Below are 20327 nucleotides of genomic sequence, written 5' to 3' on the forward strand. Positions count from 1 at the left end.
TGTAGCTGCTGATGTTGTTTAACTGCAGGAAACATGTCCTGCAGGCAACTGTCCAGGAGTGCAATGGCATTGGCAGTGGCGGTGGCAGTGGAGACATATAGCATATTTCATCAGCATAAAGGTGAAAGACCAGTCCATGTTTCCTCAAGATGTTTCCCGGTGGAAGCATGAAGATACAAAATAGTAGTGGCCGTAGGATTGTGCCTTGAGGGACTCCTGGTGGACCACCACTGTGTCTGACCTACTAGGTCCGGGGGCTACAAACTGGGAGCGATCAGTGAGATAGGACCAGAACCAGTCCAGGACAGTGTCTGACAGGCCCAGGAGCTTCTTCATATGGTCCAGCAGAATGGCATGGATGACCGTGTCAAATGCTGCACTGAGGTCCAGCAGTATGAGGATGCTGGCAGTTCCAGAGTTTGCATTCATGAGGTCATTGGTGACCCTTACCCGGTCAGTCTCTGTGCTGTGTCTAGTTCTGAAACCCGACTGGAAGCGCTCAAGTAGATGGTGTTGGAGTTTTATAGACACAGGACATTCGAGGGAGCTTACTCAGGAAGGGCAGGTTGGAGATAGGCCTGTAGTTCTGGAGATTGTCATGGTCAGATCAAGGCTTTTTGAGTACTGGTGTGACTGCATTGAGTTTGACCTGAGGAGGGACACATCCAGTGGTGAGGGACTTGTTGATGATTTCTGTGAAGAAAGGCTCCAGAGCAGGTATGCAGGTCTTGACAAGGAAGGTGGTGATTAGGTCAAATGAACAAGTTGTGGGCCTCATTGTCCAACCCAGCTTGGTTACATCAGCTGCAGTGACTGTGGTGAAGGTGGCGAACCTTGACTCAGGGAGTGGCATATCAACTACAGGGGCTGAAGAGGACAAAAGGGTGTTATTGATGTTTTCAATTTTGCTTTGGAAGAAACAAAGGTATTGATTGCACTCTTCTGAGGAGGCTGAGGTAGCAGAATTGTTCACAGATTGGATGAGCACTGCCGTTGCTGATCAGTTAGGAGTTACAGGTTGTCCAATCTGCATTTAAGACCTGTTTATAGTCTTTTTCTTTCTGATGTTGCTCATACATCTTCAAAATGTACAGTTAGCCCAGTTTTCTAGACAATGTCCAGTTGCTTTGGGAGAGCATAGGTCCTCAGTGTACCAGGGAGAAGATTTGGAGAAAGACACCAGACAGGTTTTCAAAGGAGCAACTTAATCCAGTATGGAGCATTATTAAGCCACAGCGTCACCAACTGGCAGTTTGGAGATAGACAGCTGGGCTGTGTTTATAGTCTTGTGCCGAGTGGGTAGAGGAATATCTAGGTTGAAGGTGATGGATGGGTTTGTGGTCAGACAGCCCTGACACATTTCATCCAGCTGTGCCAGATCCACGCCTGAGGAACAGACCAGGTCGAGTGTATGGCCTTTGTTGTGGGTGGAAAAGTCCACATGCTGTTGGAGTCCAAAGTTGTCCAGGATATCAGCCAGGCCAGTAGAGAGAATGCAGTCAGGGGAGTCGACATGTACTGCATGCTGAAATCTCCAAGCGCCAACATAGCAGGGCACAGGGGGCTCAGGAGTGTTAGTAGCTCAGATAGTTCAGAAATGAAGTCAGAGTTGCGCTTAGGAGGCCGATAAATCATATAAATCAATGTGGTGGTGGATCTTTGATGTTATGGGACTGTTTTCTTCCACTTGTTCTCATGCCCTTGTTAAGGTCAACAGCATCGTGACCTCTACCAAGTACCAGCACATTTTAGCCAAAAACCTGGTCCCCTCTGCCAGGAGGCTGAAACTTGGACGCAAGGGGATTTTCCAGCAAGATAATGACCCCAAGAACACATCAAAATCCACAACTAAATGGTTAATTAACTACAAAATCAACATTTTGCAATGGCCATCTCAAATCAAATCAAATCAAATGTATTTATTTAGCCCTTCGTAGATCCGCTGATATCTCAAAGTCCTGTACAGAAACCCAGCATAAAACCCCAAACAGCAAGCAATGCAGGTGTAGAAGCACGGTGGCTAGGAAAAACTCCCTAGAAAGGCCAAAACCTAGGAAGAAACTTAGAGAGGAACCAGGCTATGTGGGGTGGCCAGTCCTCTTCTGGCGGTGCCGGGTGGAGATTATAACAGAACATGGCCAAGATGTTCAAATGTTCATAAATGACCAGCATGGTCAAATAACAATAATCACAGGCAGAACAGTTGAAACTGGAGCAGCAGCACGGCCAGGTGGACTGGGGACAGCAATGAGTCATCATGTCAGGTAGTCCTGAGGCATGGTCCTAGGGCTCATGTCCTCCGAGAGAGAAAAAGAAAGAGAGAAAGAGAGAATTAGAGAGAGCATACTTAAATTCACACAGGACACCGGATAGGACAGGAGAAGTACTCCAGATATAACAAACTAACCCTAGCCCCCCGACACATAAACTACTGCAGCATAAATACTGGAGGCTGAGGCCGGATGGGTCAGGAGACCATCCGATGACACTCCCGGACAGGGCCAAACAGAAAGGATATAACCCCACCCACTTTGCCAAAGCACAGCCCCCACACCACTAGACAGATATCTTCAACCACCAACTTACCATCCTGAGACAAGGCCGAGTATAGCCCACAAAGATCTCCGCCACGGCACAACCCAAGGGGGGTGCGCCAACCCAAATAGGAAGATCACGTCAGTGACTCAACCCACTCAAGTGACGCACCTCTCATAGGGACAGTATGAAAGAGCCCTAGTAAGCCAGTGACTCAGCACCTGTAATAGGGTTAGAGGCAGAGAATCCCAGTGGAAAGAGGGGAACCAACCAGGCAGAGACAGCAAGGCGGTTCGTTGCTCCAGAGCCTTTCCGTTCACCTTCACACTCCTGGACCAGACTACACTCAATCATATGACCCACTGAAGAGATGAGTCTTCAGTAAAGACTTATAGGTTGATACCGAGTTTGCGTCTCTCACATGGGTAGGCAGACCATTCCATAAAAATGGAGCTCTATAGGAGAAAGCCGTGCCTCCAGCTGTTTGCTTAGAAATTCTAGGGACAATTAGGAAGCCTGCATCTTGTGACTGTAGCGTACATGTAGGTATGTACGGCAGGACCAAATCAGAGAGATAGGTAGGAGCAAGCCCATGTAATGCTTTGTAGGTTAGCAGTAAAACCTTGAAATCAGCCCTTGCCTTGACAGGGAGCCAGTGTAGGGAGGCTAGCACTGGAGTAATATGATCAAATTCTTTGGTTCTAGTCAGGATTCTAGCAGCCGTATTTAGCACTAAGTGAAGTTTATTTAGTGCTTTATCCGGGGAGCCGGAAAGTAGAGCGTTGCCGTAGTCTAACGGAGAAGTGACAAAAGCATGGATTCATTTTTCTGCATCATTTTTGTACAGAAAGTTTCTGATTTTTGCAATGTTACGTAGATGGAAAAAAGCTGTCATTGAAACAGTCTTGATATGTTCTTCAAAAGAGAGATCAGGGTCCAGAATAACGCCGAGGTCCTTCACAGTTTTATTTGAGACGACTGTACAACCATTAAGATTAATTGTCAGATTCAACAGAAGATCTCTTTGTTTCTTGGGACCTAGAACAAGCATCTCTGTTTTTGTCCGAGTTTAAAAGTAGAAAGTTTGCAGCCATCCACTTCCTTATGTCTGAAACACGTGCTTCTAGCGAGGGCAATTTTGGGGCTTCACCATGTTTCTCAGTCTCCGGAAAACCTGTGGTTTGAATTGAAGAGGGCAGTCCATGAGCGCAGACCGAATGATATCAAGTTTCGACTATAAAATAAGATAATTTCCCAAAAAATGTTGAGCTGTATTTATTTGACAAAGTTTTTTTACTCATCTTTATCAAGGCTGCCAATCATTTCAGATGTGACTGTATATACAGTATCTACCTCTTTGTACATGCACAAAGTACGATGCAAATCAATTTTATGTGAGAGGAGAGAGGAGTCATTATAGTACCAGCCATGTATAGATGTCACCCAGTATAAATATCAGCCATAAGGCACCAAAGGTTCATTTTAATATGTCAACCATTCCACTGCTGAATCAGGGTTTTGTGTACAGTGTTATGACACTAATGATAACATCACCCTACACTGTGTTCTACAACGTGCGTTTACCCTCCTACATGGCCTTTTATCCACTGTGAGTGTTCTTGTTGTGAGCATGCAGTTTAGGGTGATGAATTACCTGGCTGCGCCTTAGAGAGAGAGTTCTACCTGGTCTCACCTCAACCGAGGAGACTTCCAACAACAGCTCTGTGTGTGAACAGAAACAACGGTAGCAGTTTAAAAAGTCACGACAGAACCTTGTATCTCCCTCAAGATGCTTGGTTTTGCTTTGATAGGTAACTACAAGTGGCCTGTTAAAATGTGAACAATCTTGGTGAGGCAGTGCCGAAAAATTGCCCATTGACTTTGGACTAAAATGGAGGCATTATTCTTTTCAGACTCATTGTTTCAAAATATTCAGAACTTCAATTCGGTCTAGTTGGATGAAAAGGCAGGGAAAGAAAGCTTTCTACCTCTGCAGCTGACATTGCATTTGCAAAGCTGCCGTAACAGTGTCTTTTTACTTAATTTTCACTTTCCTATATCCACAGTCCCCAGAGAGGCTGGGGGAAAAAATGAGACAGTGAAAGAAGGAGAGATGGAGAGACAAAGCTAAGCTAGAAAGATAATGACAGAGTGAGAGAGAAGTTAAAGCGATAGAGAGACAAAGGGATTGATGGATGCTAAAGCAAGGCGAAACACAGAGGCTGATGCTGGCCATTTATCCTGTGTGTGAGCTGAGACAGTGACAGCTGAGGGAGACGGTAGGACATTGTGTGTGTGTGTGTGTGTGTGTGTGTGTGTGTGTGTGTGTGTGTGTGTGTGTGTGTGTGTTACTGCGCCTCTATGGATCATTAGCATTCATGAATGTGTTCTGATCAGGTTACGAACAAGGTCCCTATGGGTTAATGACTGAGCTGTTAATTATTTGTGTTAAGCCAGCCTCTTCCACTGCCAACTTCCCTTAATTGGCCAGTACAAGCTGTTGGTCAATAGGTGTTACTATTATTATTCTAATCAATGGAGTCCTCACCCAATGGCCAACTATGGAGAGTAGGATTGATTCAGGAGGTTAGAGAGGGCACCTGAACTGGTGTGATTGATAGTAATGCTTTTATAAACGAATCTCAGGCCGATGTCAATACTGCAGGTTACCCACAGCAATACTGATATTCTCTGCCTATGCACAATCTAAGGCTGTCTCAAATGGCACCCTATTCCCAATATAGTGTACTACTTTCGGGATTACTTTTTACATAGGAATGGGGTGTCATTTGGGATGTGCACAGAGAATTATGATGCAGTTATTTCATGGGTAACTAATTATATTAAGGTCCCTTAGTGAACCGTTATAAACCGTTTGTAAAGTTTGCTTACCATGTATTAATCATTGTTCCTGTAAATGTTATGAGACTGCCTTTTTCATCAGCATGCTGGGTCAGCTAATGCTAAAGCAGCCCATTGGATTCCAACACTTTCCAGCAGCAACTCGCCCCAGTGATAGGCGTCGCATTTTTCACAGAATCCAATGGGCTGTTTTAGCATCAGCTAGCTGAGCATGCTGACAAAAAAGGCAATTTAAGGACAATAGTGTTTATAATAGGGACCTTAATATAAAAAGTTACCATTTCACGGAGAGCTCATGGGTAGTTCAAATTCCAGGTTCTTGCAGACACATAAATGTAAGTCAACATGGAATGAAATAAGTGTGTAACACTACAGCATGCCTAGTTGGATTAGAGTCAAGTAATCTACTGTAGCGTATTGTACCAGTACATACCTGTGATTCCAGTGACGCTAGAAAGATTCGTGCCTTGCTAGATTGTGTATGGGACCGAATTAAACAGCTGCTTTCTCAGGCAGACAGACAGAGGAGACAGACAGTGAGACAGACCGACAGACAAGATAGGCATGCATACTTTTGCCATTTCAGTCATTTAGCAGACGCTCTTATCCAGAGCGATTTACAATTAGAGCATTAATCTTAAAATAGGTTGCGACATCACAATTCTGTCAAGTACATTTCCCCCAAGAAAGTATTTATCCGCAAAGTCAGTGCTAGCGGTGCTGTATGTTATTGGTATTTATTAGGATCCCAATTAGCCATTGCAAAAGCATCAACTACTCTTCCTGGGGTCCACATGAAACCTGAGAGTATATGGTGAAGACACAGATCTTCTCCACGCCACCTGTTTAGGAGCGGCCTGTCAGGCAGGATGCAATCCAGGAGTGTGCATAGCCTGAGACGCTCAACCCCCAGAGGGTGGAGAGAAGGATCTGACGTGTCATGGTGTCGAAGGCTGCAGATCGATCTAAGAGCATGAGAACAGAGGAGAGAGTCAACTTTTGCACAGGGGAGATCCTCTGTGACACAGAGGAGAGCGGTCTCAGTTTAGTTTGCTGTCTTGAAGCCTGTCTGGTTAGGGTCAAGAAAATAATTTTGAGAGATGTATTGAGAGAGTGGGTCAGAGACAGCACACTCAAGTGTTTTGGAAAGAAAAGAAAGACGCTTTTGATGTCAGAGGGGTCGATTGATATTTATTTTTGTGTGGAGGGGAGCAACTCTGGCCATCTTGCAGTCAGAGGGTCAGGGAAGACAGTGGTCAAGGATGAGTTGATGAGGGATATGAGGAATGGGAGAAGGTCTCCAAAGATGGTCTGGAGAAGGGAGGAGGGGATGGGGTCAAGTGAGCAGTTCGTCGCAAGATTTCATCTGGAGAGAAAGAGGTCAAGGCGTAGGGTAGTGGGACCAGTGGATTCTGTAGTCTAAGTGAATGACAAGCAGATGTCATCAACCTTTTTTTCTAAGTGGTTGACAAAGTCGTCCGCAGAGAGGGAGGGGGTGGAGGATTAAGCAGAGAAGAAAAAGTAGAGGAGTTTCCCAGGGTTGGGAATTTAGCGTGATAGAAAGCAGCTTTAGCAGTGGATACAGAGGAAGAGAAGGTAGAGAGGAGGGAGTGGATGGATGATAGGTCCTCCAGAAGTTTTGGTTTCCTCATTTCATCTCAGCTGCCCGCAGCCCTGTCGTGTTAACATGCAGTGAGTCACTCAGCCACAGGGTGGGAAGCGAAGGTCGGGCCGGAAAGGGAATAATGAGAGTCAAAGGATACAGAAAGGGAGGAGAGTAGGGTCGAAATGGCAGAGTCAGGAGAGAGGAGGGAGAAGGATTTAGCAAAAGCAAGAGAGGATAGGACCGAAGAGGACAGAGTAGCGTGAGTGAGAGAGCGAAGATTCTGGCAGCGCATACCAATCTGGGTAGGGGCTGAGTGTGGAGGGTTTGAGGAGAGATGGAGAGAAAATGAAACAGAGTATCAAATAAAATAAAATAAAATACAATTTTATTTGTCACATACACATGGTTAGCAGATGTTAATGCGAGTGTAGCGAAATGCTTGTGCTTCTAGTTCCGACAATGCAGTAATAACCAACAAGTAATCTAACTAACAATTCCAAAACTAATTTCTTATACACAGTGTAAGGGGATAAATAATATGTACATAAAGATATATGAATGAGTGATGGTACAGAGCAGCATAGGCAAGATACAGTAGATGGTATCGAGTACAGTATATACATATGAGATGAGTATGTAAACAAAGTGGCATAGTTAAAGTGGCTAGTGAGACATGTATTACATAAGGATGCAGTAGATGATATAGAGTACAGTATATACGTATACATATGAGATGAATAATGTAGGGTATGTAAACATTATATTAGGTAGCATTGTTTAAAGTGGCTAGTGATATATTTTACATAATTTCCAATCAATTCCCATTATTAAAATAATGGCTGGAGTTGAGTCAGTGTTCTTAACAACACTGTCATCTCAATTTTAGTGGTTGCTGTTTAACAGTCTGATGGCCTTGAGATAGAAGCTGTTTTTCAGTCTCTCGGTTCCAGCTTTGATGCAAAAACCTGATAACTAAATAAAATCATTTACCTTCTGGATGATAGTTTTCAATGGGTGAACAGGCAGTGGCTTTTTCAAAAAATATGGGTGTTGTCCTTGATTATCTTTATGGCCTTCCTGTGACATCGAGTGGTGTAGGTGTCCTGGAGGGCAGGTAGTTTGCCCCCGATGATGCGTTGTGCAGACCTCACTACCCTCTGGAGAGCCTTACGGTTGTGGGCGGAGCAGTTGCCGTACCAGGCGGTGATACAGCCCGCCAGGATGCTCTCGATTGTGCATCTGTAGAAGTTTGTGAGTGCTTTTGGTGACAAGCCTCCTGAGGTTGAAGAGGCGCTGCTGCGCCTTCTTCACGATGCTGTCTGTGTGGGTGGACCAATTCAGGTTGTCTGTGATGTTTATGCCGAGGAACTTAAAACTTACTACCCTCTCCACTACTGTTCCATCGATGTGGATAGGGGGTTTCCCTCTGCTGTATCCTGAAGTCCACAATCATCTCCTTAGTTTTGTTGACGTTGAGTGTGAGGTTATTTTCCTGACACCACTCTGAGCGCCCTCACCTCCTCCCTGTAGGCCGTCTCGTCGTTGTTGGTAATCAAGACTACCACTGTTGTGTCGTCTGCAAACTTGATAATTGAGTTGGAGGCGTGCGTGGCCGCGCAGTCGTGGGTGAACAGGGAGTACAGGAGAGGGCTCAGAACGCACTCTTGTGGGGCTCCAGTGTTGAGGATCAGCGGGGTGGAGATGTTGTTGCCTACCCTCACCACCTGGGGGCGGCCCGTCAGGAAGTCCAGTACCCAGTTGCACAAGGCGGGGTCGAGACCCAGGGTCTCGAGCTTGATGACGAGCTTGGAGTATTGATCAGAGGCATGGAGGGTGTTGCAGTGAGCTTAGTAGAACAGCCCCTGGTGAAGATGAGGTTAAACGTATTGCCTGCCCTGTGAGTGGGAGGTGACTGGGAAAGAAGGAGGTCATAAGAGGACAGAAGTGGAAAGAAAGAGATGGAAAGAAATGAATTGAAGTCATGTGTTGCGAGGATAAAGTCGCCCAGTACGATGAGTGATGAGTGTCGTCAGGAAATGAGCTCATCAAGGTGTCAGGCTCATTGAGGAACTCTCCAAGGGCACCTGGTGGACGATAGATGACAACAATGTTAAGCTTAAGTGGACAGATGACAGTGACTACATGGAATTATTATGAGGAGATGGACAGGCGAGAGAGGAGGCGAAGAGGGGCTGGTAGGTTAGTGGTTAGGGCTCTGGACTAGTTACCGAAAGGTTGCAAGATCAAGTCACTGAGCTGACAAGGTAAAAATCTGTCATTCTGCCCCTGTACAAGGAAGTTAACTCACTGTTCCTAGGCCGTCATTGAAAATAAATAGGTAAATACTAATAAGAGAAAATCTCCAAACACACCTCCCAGCACTGATTGGTGATTGCCTGGCAGAGGTGAAGAAAACACCCCCTACAATACAACACTCCCACAAATTAGCAAGACCGCTACCAAGAGCTGTTACACAAATTAGCCTGAAACTAATCCAAGTCCACAACGACAGTCACAAGTATAGTAAATCCGTCAAGCAGATATTGTACGTTGACCAACTGCAAACATTCGAGGACACCTGATAAACCTTGCTTTTACTTATATAGCTTTGTTTCTCTTTCTCTCTCTGAATGTGTGTGTGTGCATATGTACGTGTGTGCGTGTGTGTACGTGTGTGTGTGCAGGCCAATGATGCCTCGGGGAACACCTGGAACTGGCTCTACTTCATCCCCCTCATCATCATCGGATCCTTCTTCATGCTCAACCTGGTCCTGGGTGTCTTATCAGGGTAAGTCTGACCCAAGACACACACACACACACACACACACAAACACGCAGACACTCTCACTCACTCACACATTCACTCACACCCAAGACATACTGTATTCCTACGGTTGTAGACATAGGGTCTATAGGGAGGCATGGACTTCACTTAACATACAAACCACCCTTTTTATTAGGTAGGACAGGATGACCACAAGAGCCACGTTCCCCTATACTGAACCACTCTATTGACAGGGTAGGTAGTGGGGGAGATGTTTGTGGGGATAAAATGTGTGTGTACATGTGTGTGCTTGTGCTCATGTACAGCGCATTTGGAAAGTATTCAGACCCCTTCACTTTTTCCACAATTTGTTACGTTACAGCCTTATTCTAAAATGTATTACATTGTTTTTCTCCCCCAATAACCAATTATGACAAAGCAAAACAGATTTTTAGAATTGTTTTGAAAAGAAATCTGAAATATTACATTTACAAAAGTGTTCAGACCCTTTACTCAGTACTATATTGAAGCACCTTTGGCAGAGATTACAGTCTTGAGTCGTCTTGGGTATGACGCTACAAGCTTGGCACATCTGTATTTGGGGATCCTCTCAAGCTCTGTCAGGTTGAATGGGGAGCAATGCTGCACAGCTATTTTCAGGTCTCTCCAGAAATGTTTAATCGGGTTCAAGTCCAGGCTCTGGCTGGGCCACTCAAGGACATTCAGAGACTTGTCCCGAAGCCAGTCCTGCATTGTCTTGGCTGTGTGCTTAGGGCCGTTGTCCTGTTGAAAGGTGCACCTTCGCTCCAGTCTGAGGTCCTGAGCACTCTGGAGCAGGTTTTCATCAATGATCTCTCTGTACTTTGCTCTGTTCATCTTTCCCTCGATCATGACTAGTCTCCCAGTCTCTGCCACTGACAAACATCCCCACAGCATGATCCTGCCACCACCATGCTTCACCGGAGGGATGGTGCCAGGTTTCCTCCAGATGTGACGCTTGACATTCAGGCCAAAGAGTTCAATCTTGGTTATATCAGACCAGAGAATCTTTTTTTCCATTTTCTCCAAGTGGGCTGTCATGTGCATTTTACTGAGGAGTGGCTTCCGTCTGGCCACTCTATCATAAAGGCCTGATCGGTGGAGTGCTGCAGATATAGTTGTCCATCTAGAAGGTTTTCCCATCTCCACAGAGGAACTCTGGAGCTCTGTCAGAGTGACAATTGGGTTCTTGGTCACCTCCCTGACCAATGCCCTCCTCCCCCTATGGCTCAGTTTGGCCGGGAGGCCAGCTCTAGGAGGAGTCTTGGTAGTTCCAAATTTCTTCTATTTAAGAATGTTGGAGGCTGGGGACCTTCAATGCTGCAGACATGTTATTGGGGACCTTCAATGCTGCAGACATTTTTTGAAAAATTCCCCAGATCTGTGACTTTATACGATCCTGCTTGGTTTTTGCTCTGACATGCACTGTCAACTATGGGACCTTATATAGACAGCTGTGTGCCTTCCAAATCATGACCAATCAACTGAATATATCAATTAAGTTGTAGAAACATCTCAATGATGATCAATGGAAACATGATGCACCTGAGCTCAATTTCGAGTCTCATAGCAAAGGGTCTTAATATTTAATTCTTATCTAAATAAGGTATTTTTGTTTTCAAATCAAAATCAAATGAAATTTATTTATATAGCCCTTCGTACATCAGCTGATATCTCAAAGTGCTGTACAGAAACCCAGCCTAAAACTCCAAACAGCAAGCAATGCAGGTGTAGAAGCACGGTGGCTTGGAAAAACTCCCTAGAAAGGCCAAAACCTAGGAAGAAACCTAGAGAGGAACCAGGCTATGAGGGGTGGCCTGTCCTCTTCTGGCGGTGCCGGGTGGAGATTATAACAGAACATGGCCAAGATGTTCAAATGTTCATAAATGACCAGCATGGTCAAATAATAATAATCACAGGCAGAACAGTTGAAACTGGAGAAGCAGCACGGCCAGGTGGACTGGGGACAGCAAGGAGTCATCATGTCAGGTAGTCCTGAGGCATGGTCCTAGGGCTCAGGTCCTCTGAGAGAGAGAAAAAAAAATTCACACAGGACACTGGATAAGACAGGAGAAGTACTCCAGATATAACAAACGAACCCTAGCCCCCCGACACATAAACTACTGCAGCATAAATACTGGAGGCTGAGAAAGGAGGGGTCAGGAGACACTGTGGCACCATCGGATGATACCCCCGGACAGGGCCAAACAGGAAGGATATAACCCCACCCACTTTGCCAAAGCAAAGCCCCCACTCCACTAGAGGGATATCTTCAAACACCAACTTACCATCCTGAGACAAGGCCGAGTATAGCCCACAAAGATCTCCGCCACGGCACAACCCAAGGGGGGGCAACCAACCCAGACAGGAAGATCACATCAGTGACAAAACCCATTCAAGTGACGCACCCCTCCTAGGGACGGCATGAAAGAGCACCATTAAGCCAGTGATTCTGCCCCTGTAATAGGGTTAGAGGCAGAGAATCTCAGTGGAAAGAGGGGAACCAGCCAGGCAGAGACTGCAAGGGCGATTCATTGCTCCAGAGCCTTTCCGTTCACCTTCACACTCCTAGGCCAGACTACACTCAATCATATGACCCACTGAAGAGATGAGTCTTCAGTAAAGACTTAGTTTGACCGAGTTTGCGTCTCTCACATGGGTAGGCAGACCATTCCATAAAAATGGAGCTCTATAGGAGAAAGCCCTGCCTCCAGCTGTTTGCTTAGAAATTCTAGGGACAATTAGGTGGCCTGCGTCTTGTGACCGTAGCGTACGTGTAGATATGTACGGCAGGACCAAATCAGAGAGATAGGTCGGAGCAAGCCCATGTAATGCTTTGTAGGTTAGCAGTAATACCTTGAAATCAGCCCTTGCCTTAACAGGAAGCCAGTGTAGGGAGGCTAGCACTGGAGTAATATGATCAAATATTTTGGTTCTAGTCAGGATTCTAGCAGCCGTATTTAGCACTAACTGAAGGTTATTTAGTGCTTTATCCGGGTAGCCGGAAAGTAGAGCATTGCAGTAGTCTAACCTCAAAGTGACAAAAGCATGGATTAATTTTTCTGCATCATTTTTGGACAGAAAATTTCAGATTTTTGATGTTCGTCAAAAGAGAGATCAGGGTCCAGAGTAACGCAGAGGTCCTTCTCAGTTTTATTTGAGAGGACTGTACAACCATTAAGATTAATTGTCAGATTCAACAGAAGATCTCTTTGTTTCTTGGGACCTAGAACAAGCATCTCTGTTTTGTCCGAGTTTAAAAGTAGAAAGTTTGCAGCCATCCACTTCCTTATGTCTGAAACACATACTTCTAGCGAGGGCAATTTTGGGGCTTCACCATGCTTCATTGAAATGTACAGCTGTGTGTCATCCGCATAGCAGTGAAAGTTAACATTATGTTTTCGAATGACATCCCCAAGAGGTAAAATATATAGTGAAAACAATAGTGGTCCTAAAACGAAACCTTGAGGAACACCAAGGTTTAGAGGCCATGATTATTTTCACCATTGTGTCAAGAGATATAGTACTAAAACACTTGAGTGTCTCTCTTGATCCTAGGTCCTGGCAGAGTTGTGCAGACTCAGGACAACTGAGCTTTGAAGGAATACAAAGATTTAAAGAGGAGTCCGTAATTTACTTTCTAATAATCATGATCTTTTCCTCAAAGAAGTTCATGTAGTTCATGAATTTATTACTACTGATGTGAAAGCCATCCTCTCTTGGGGAATGCTGCTTTTTAGTTAGCTTTGCGACAGTATCAAATAGGAATTTCGGATTGTTCTTATTTTCCTCAATTAAGTTGGAAAAATAGGATGATCGAGCAGCAGTAAGGGCTCTTCGATACTGCACGGTACAAGGTAGTTAGAAGACTTCCAGTTTGGTGTGGCGCCATTTCTGTTCCAATTTTCTGGAAGCTTGCTTCAGAGCTCGGGTATTTTCTGTATACAGGGAGCTAGTTTCTTATGAGAGATGTTTTTAGTTTTTAGGGGTGCAACTGCATCTAGGGTTTTCAATATTTCTATAAATGTGCAAACATTTCTAAAAACCTCTTTTCACTTTGTCATAATGGGGTATTGTGTCGATTGATAAGGAAAAAAATATTACATCCATTTTAGAATAAGGTTTTAACGTAACAAAATGTGGAAAAAGTCAAGGGGTCTGAATACTTTCGAATGCACTGTATATACACTCACTGGCCAGTTTGTTAGGCACACCCATCTAGTACCGGGTCCGACATCCATTTGACTCCAGAACAACCTGACTTCTTCGGGACATTCTACAAGGTGTCGGAAACATTCCACAGCTGACACAATGGTATCACGCAGTTGCTGCAGATTGGACGATGGGACATTCATGCTGCCAACAGCCAATTCTATCTCATACCAAAGATGCTCTATTAGGCTAATGTCTGGGGACTGAGCAGGCCACTCAGGTAACTGAGTTCGCTGTGATGTTCCTGGTGATGTTTTTCCACTCCTCAATTGCCCAGTGTTTGTGACCGGGGGCCCACTGGAGCCACTTATTCTTGTTTTTTGCTGATAGGAGTGGTGTGGTCATCTGCTGAAATAGCCCGTCTGTGACATGGATCAACGAGTTGTACGTTCCGAGATGCTGGTCAACACATCACTGTTGTACTGCGCCATTATTTGTCTGTTTGTGGCCCTCCTGATAGCTGGCATGAGTCTTGCCATTTTCCTTTGACCTCTGTCATCAATGAGCTGCTTTCCCCCACAGGACCGCCGCTGACTAGAAGTTTTTTGTTTGTGGCACCATTCGCGGTAAATCCTAGACACTGCGTGAAAAGCCCAGGAAGGCGACCGTTTCCACAACTAGCTCTCAGTCTTACATCAGCATTAGACATTCATCTATGTTTCTTAAACATCAAGTTTCAAAGTTGTTCCAAAAGTCAAATGTGTGTTTAAGATTAAGTTTAGTTATGGTAAGGGTTAAGGTTTGGGATAGGCTTAAAACAAACATCTCAAAAACAACTTTCTGTCGCTGGATTCGAACATGCCTACGGCCATCCACCATTCCCGTCTACAATGCCCTAGCAAAACAAAAATCTACTTGAAGGTAACAGCGCTTGCTGTTGCCGGTTTCTACGTAATCTCCCGACATCCTCAGACATGGACGGACGTTGAATACGGACTTGTATCACAGGTGACCTGGCTGGTTTCTGAGATACTGAGTCCGGCATGCCTGGCACCCATGATCATACCACGCTCAGTCGCTTAGGTCACTTGTTTTGCCATTATAACATTCAATCGATCAGTAACTGAATGCCTTGACGCCCGTCTGCCTGCTTTATATAGCAAGTCATGGCCACGTGACTCACTGTCTGTAGGAGTGTTCCATTTTCGTGAATGGGGTGGTGTCCCTAATAAACTGGCCAGTGAGTGTGTATGTATATATATATATTGTCGCGGTGTGCGCTACTGGTGGAGAAGTCAGGTGCAGGAAAGCAGAGAGTTGTGAACAGGCACACACTATATTAAGGCAGAGGCTAATAAAACAGACAGACGCCACAGTGTCAAAACCTCCAGCCAAAGGTAAAATTGCTATGCGCGAAACTGTCACAAAAATTGAGCAAATGTTTTACAATAAACATCCCTCGTGAAAAGCCACGGAATAATGGGGAAAAATCCAGCCTGGCGCGTACACACGGACATGTAACAAAACAATTTCACACAAAGTCATGGAGGGGAACAGAGGAATACATGCAGTGTGATTAGGGAATGAAAACCAGGTGTGCAGGGAACAGGACAAGACAAACAAGACAACAAGACAGACAAGACAACAAGACAAAACAAATGGAACAATGGAAAAATGGAAAAATGGAGCGGCGATGGCTAGAAAGCCGGTGACTGCCGAACGCTGCCCGAACAAGGAGAGGAGCAGACTTCGGCGGAAATTGTGACAAATACATATATATACAGTGACATATACATATATATACAGTGACATATATATATATATATATATATCTATATACAGTGACATATACATATATATATATATATATATATATACAGTGACATATACATATATATACAGTTACATATACAGTGCCTTGCGAAAGTATTCGGCCCCCTTGAACTTTGCGACCTTTTGCCACATTTCAGGCTTCAAACATAAAGATATAAAAGTGTATTTTTTTGTGAAGAATCAACAACAAGTGGGACACCGTCATGAAGTGGAACGACATTTATTGGATATTTCAAACTTTTTTAACAAAATTGGGCGTGCAAAATTATTCGGACCCCTTAAGTTAATACTTTGTAGCGCCACCTTCTGCTGCGATTACAGCTGTAAGTCGCTTTGGGTATGTCTCTATCAGTTTTGCACATCGAGAGACTGAAATTTTTTCCCATTCCTCCTTGCAAAACAGCTCGAGCTCAGTGAGGTTGGATGGAGAGCATTTGTGAACAGCAGTTTTCAGTTCTTTCCACAGATTCTCGATTGGATTCAGGTCTGGACTTAGACTTGGCCATTCTAACACCTGGATATGTTTATTTTTGAACCATTCCATTGTAGATTTTGCTTTATGTTTTGGATCATTGTCTTGTTGGAAGACAAATCTCCGTCCCAGTCTCAGATCCCTGCTGAAGAAAAGCAGTTCCAAACCATGATGCTGTCACCACCATGTTTGACAGTGGGGATGGTGTTCAGGGTGATGAGCTGTGTTGCTTTTACGCCAAACATAACGTTTTGCATTGTTGCCAAAAAGTTCCATTTTGGTTTCATCTGACCAGAGCACCTTCTTCCACATGTTTGGTGTGTCTCCCAGGTGGCTTGTGGAAAACTTTAAACAGCACTTTTTATGGATATCTTTAAGAAATGGCTTTCTTCTTGCCACTCTTCCATAAAGGCCAGATTTGTGCAATATACGACTGATTGTTGTCCTATGGACAGAGTCTCCCACCTCAGCTGTAGATCTCTGCAGTTCATCCAGAGTGATTATGGGCCTCTTGGCTGCATCTCTGATCAGCCTTCTCCTTGTATGAGCTGAAAGTTTAGAGGGACGGCCAGGACTTGGTAGATTTGCAGTGGTCTGATACTCCTTCCATTTCAATATTATCGCTTGCACAGTGCTCCTTGGGATGTTTAAAGCTTGGGAAATCTTTTTGTATCCAAATCCGGCTTTAAACTTCTTCACAACAGTATCTCGGACCTGCCCGGTGTGTTCCTTGTTCTTCATGATGCTCTCTGCGCTTTTAACGGACCTCTGAGACTATCACAGTGCAGGTGCATTTATACGGAGACTTGATTACACACAGGTGGATTGTATTTATCATCATTAGTCATTTAGGTCAACATTGGATCATTCAGAGATCCTCACTGAACTTCTGGAGAGAGTTTGCTGCACTGAAAGTAAAGGGGCTGAATACTTTTGCATATATATATACAGTGACATATACATATATATATATATACAGTGACATATACATATATATATATACAGTGACATATACATATATATACAGTGACATATACATATATACACAGTGACATATAAATATATATACAGTGACATATATATATATATATATATATATATATACAGTGACATATAGATATATATAGAGTGACATATACATATATATACAGTGACATATACATATATACACAGTGACATATACATATATATATATATATATACAGTGACATATATATATATATATATATACAGTGACATATACATATATATACAGTGACATATACATATATACACAGTGACATATACATATATATATATATACAGTGACATATATATATATATATATATATATATACAGTGACATATACATATATATACAGTGACATATATATATATATATATATATATACAGTGACATATACATATATATACAGTGACATATATATATATATATATATATATATACAGTGACATATACATATATATATACAGTGACATATATATATATATATATATATATATATATATATATATATATATATACAGTGACATATACATATATATACATATACAGTGACATATACATATATATACAGTGACATATACATATGTATACAGTGACATATACATATATATATATACAGTGACATATACATAAATATATATACAATGACATATACATATATATACAGTGACATATACATATATATATACAGTGACATATACATATATATACAGTGACATATACATATATATACAATGACATATACATATATATATACAGAGACATATACGTATATATACAGTGACATATACATGTATATATATATATATACAGTGACATATACATATATATACAATGACATATACATATATATATATATATATACAGAGACATATACATATATATACAGTGACATATACATATATATATACAGAGACATATACATATATATACAGTGACATATACATACATATATATACAGTGACATATACATATATATATATATATATATACAGTGACATATACATATATATACAGTGACATATACATATATATATACAGTGACATATACATATATATATATATATATATATATATATATACAGTGACATATACATATATATACAGTGACATATACATATATATATATATATATATACAGTGACATATACATATATATATACAGTGACATATACATATATAAACAGTGACATTTACAAATATATACAGTGACATATACATATATATACAGTGACATATACATATATATACAGTGACATATACATATATATACAGTGACATATACATATATAAACAGTGACATTTACAAATATATACAGTGACATATACATATATATACAGTGACATATACATATATATATATATATATACAGTGACATATACATATATATATACAGTGACATATACATATATAAACAGTGACATTTACAAATATATACAGTGACATATACATATATATACAGTGACATATACATATATATACAGTGACATTTACATATATATACATATATATACAGTGACATATACATATATATACAATGACATATACATATATATACAGTGACATTTACATATATATATATACAGTGACATATACATATATATACAGTGACATATACATATATATACAGTGACATTTACATATATATATATACAGTGACATATACATATATATACAATGACATATACATATATATACAGTGACATATACATATATATATATACAGAGACATATACATATATATACAGTGACATATACATATATATATATATACAGAGACATATACATATATATACAGTGACATATACATACATATGTATATATACAGTGACATATACATATATATACAGTGACATATACATATATATACAGTGACATATACATATATATATACAGTGACATATACATATATATATATACAGTGACATATACATATATATATATATATATATATATACAGTGACATGTACATATATATACAGTGACATATACATATATATATATACAGTGACATTTACATATATATACAGTGACATTTACATATATATACAGTGACATATACATATATATACAGTGACATATACATATATATATATACAGTGACATTTACATATATATATATATCTACAGTGACATATACATATATATACAATGACATATACATATATATATACAGAGACATATACATATATATACAATGACATATACATATATATACAGTGACATATACATATATATACAGTGACATATACATATATATACAGTGACATTTACATATATATATATATATATATATATATATATATATATATATACAGTGACATATACATATATATACAGTGACATATACATATATATACAGTGACATATACATATATATACAGTGACATTTACATATATATACAGTGACATATACATATATATACAGTGACATTTACATATATATATATATATATACAGTGACATATACATATATATATACAGTGACATATACATATATATACAGTGACATTTACATATATATATATATATATATATATATATATATATATACAGTGACATATACATATATATACAGTGACATATACATATATATATATTTACAGAGACATATACATATATATACAGTGACATATACATATATATATATACAGAGACATATACATATATATACAGTGACATATACATACATATATATATACAGTGACATATACATATATATACATATATATATATATATATACAGTGACATATACATATATATACAGTGACATTTACATATATATATATATATATATACAGTGACATATACATATATATACAGTGACATATACATATATATATACAGTGACATTTACATATATATACAGTGACATATACATATATATACAGTGACATTTACATATATATATACAGTGCCATTTACATATATATATATATATCTACAGTGACATATACATATATATACAATGACATATACATATATATATACAGAGACATATACATATATATACAATGACATACATATATATACAGTGACATATACATATATATACA

At 40.8% G+C, this 20327-nt stretch overlaps 1 protein-coding gene across 1 annotated transcript in view; it reads left to right on the plus strand.

The window, feature by feature from the left end:
* The window catches only part of cacna1bb (calcium channel, voltage-dependent, N type, alpha 1B subunit, b), a 244990-nt gene that overhangs the window by 114136 nt on the left and 110527 nt on the right, over window positions 1-20327 (plus strand). The window contains exon 7 of the mRNA XM_064972460.1: window positions 9688-9791. Coding sequence (XP_064828532.1) covers window positions 9688-9791 — 104 coding nt within the window. The remainder of the gene's footprint in view (window positions 1-9687; window positions 9792-20327) is intronic.

This window comes from Oncorhynchus masou, chromosome 8 (genome assembly GCF_036934945.1).
Source record: "Oncorhynchus masou masou isolate Uvic2021 chromosome 8, UVic_Omas_1.1, whole genome shotgun sequence".
Classification (NCBI taxonomy): Eukaryota; Metazoa; Chordata; class Actinopteri; order Salmoniformes; family Salmonidae; genus Oncorhynchus; species Oncorhynchus masou.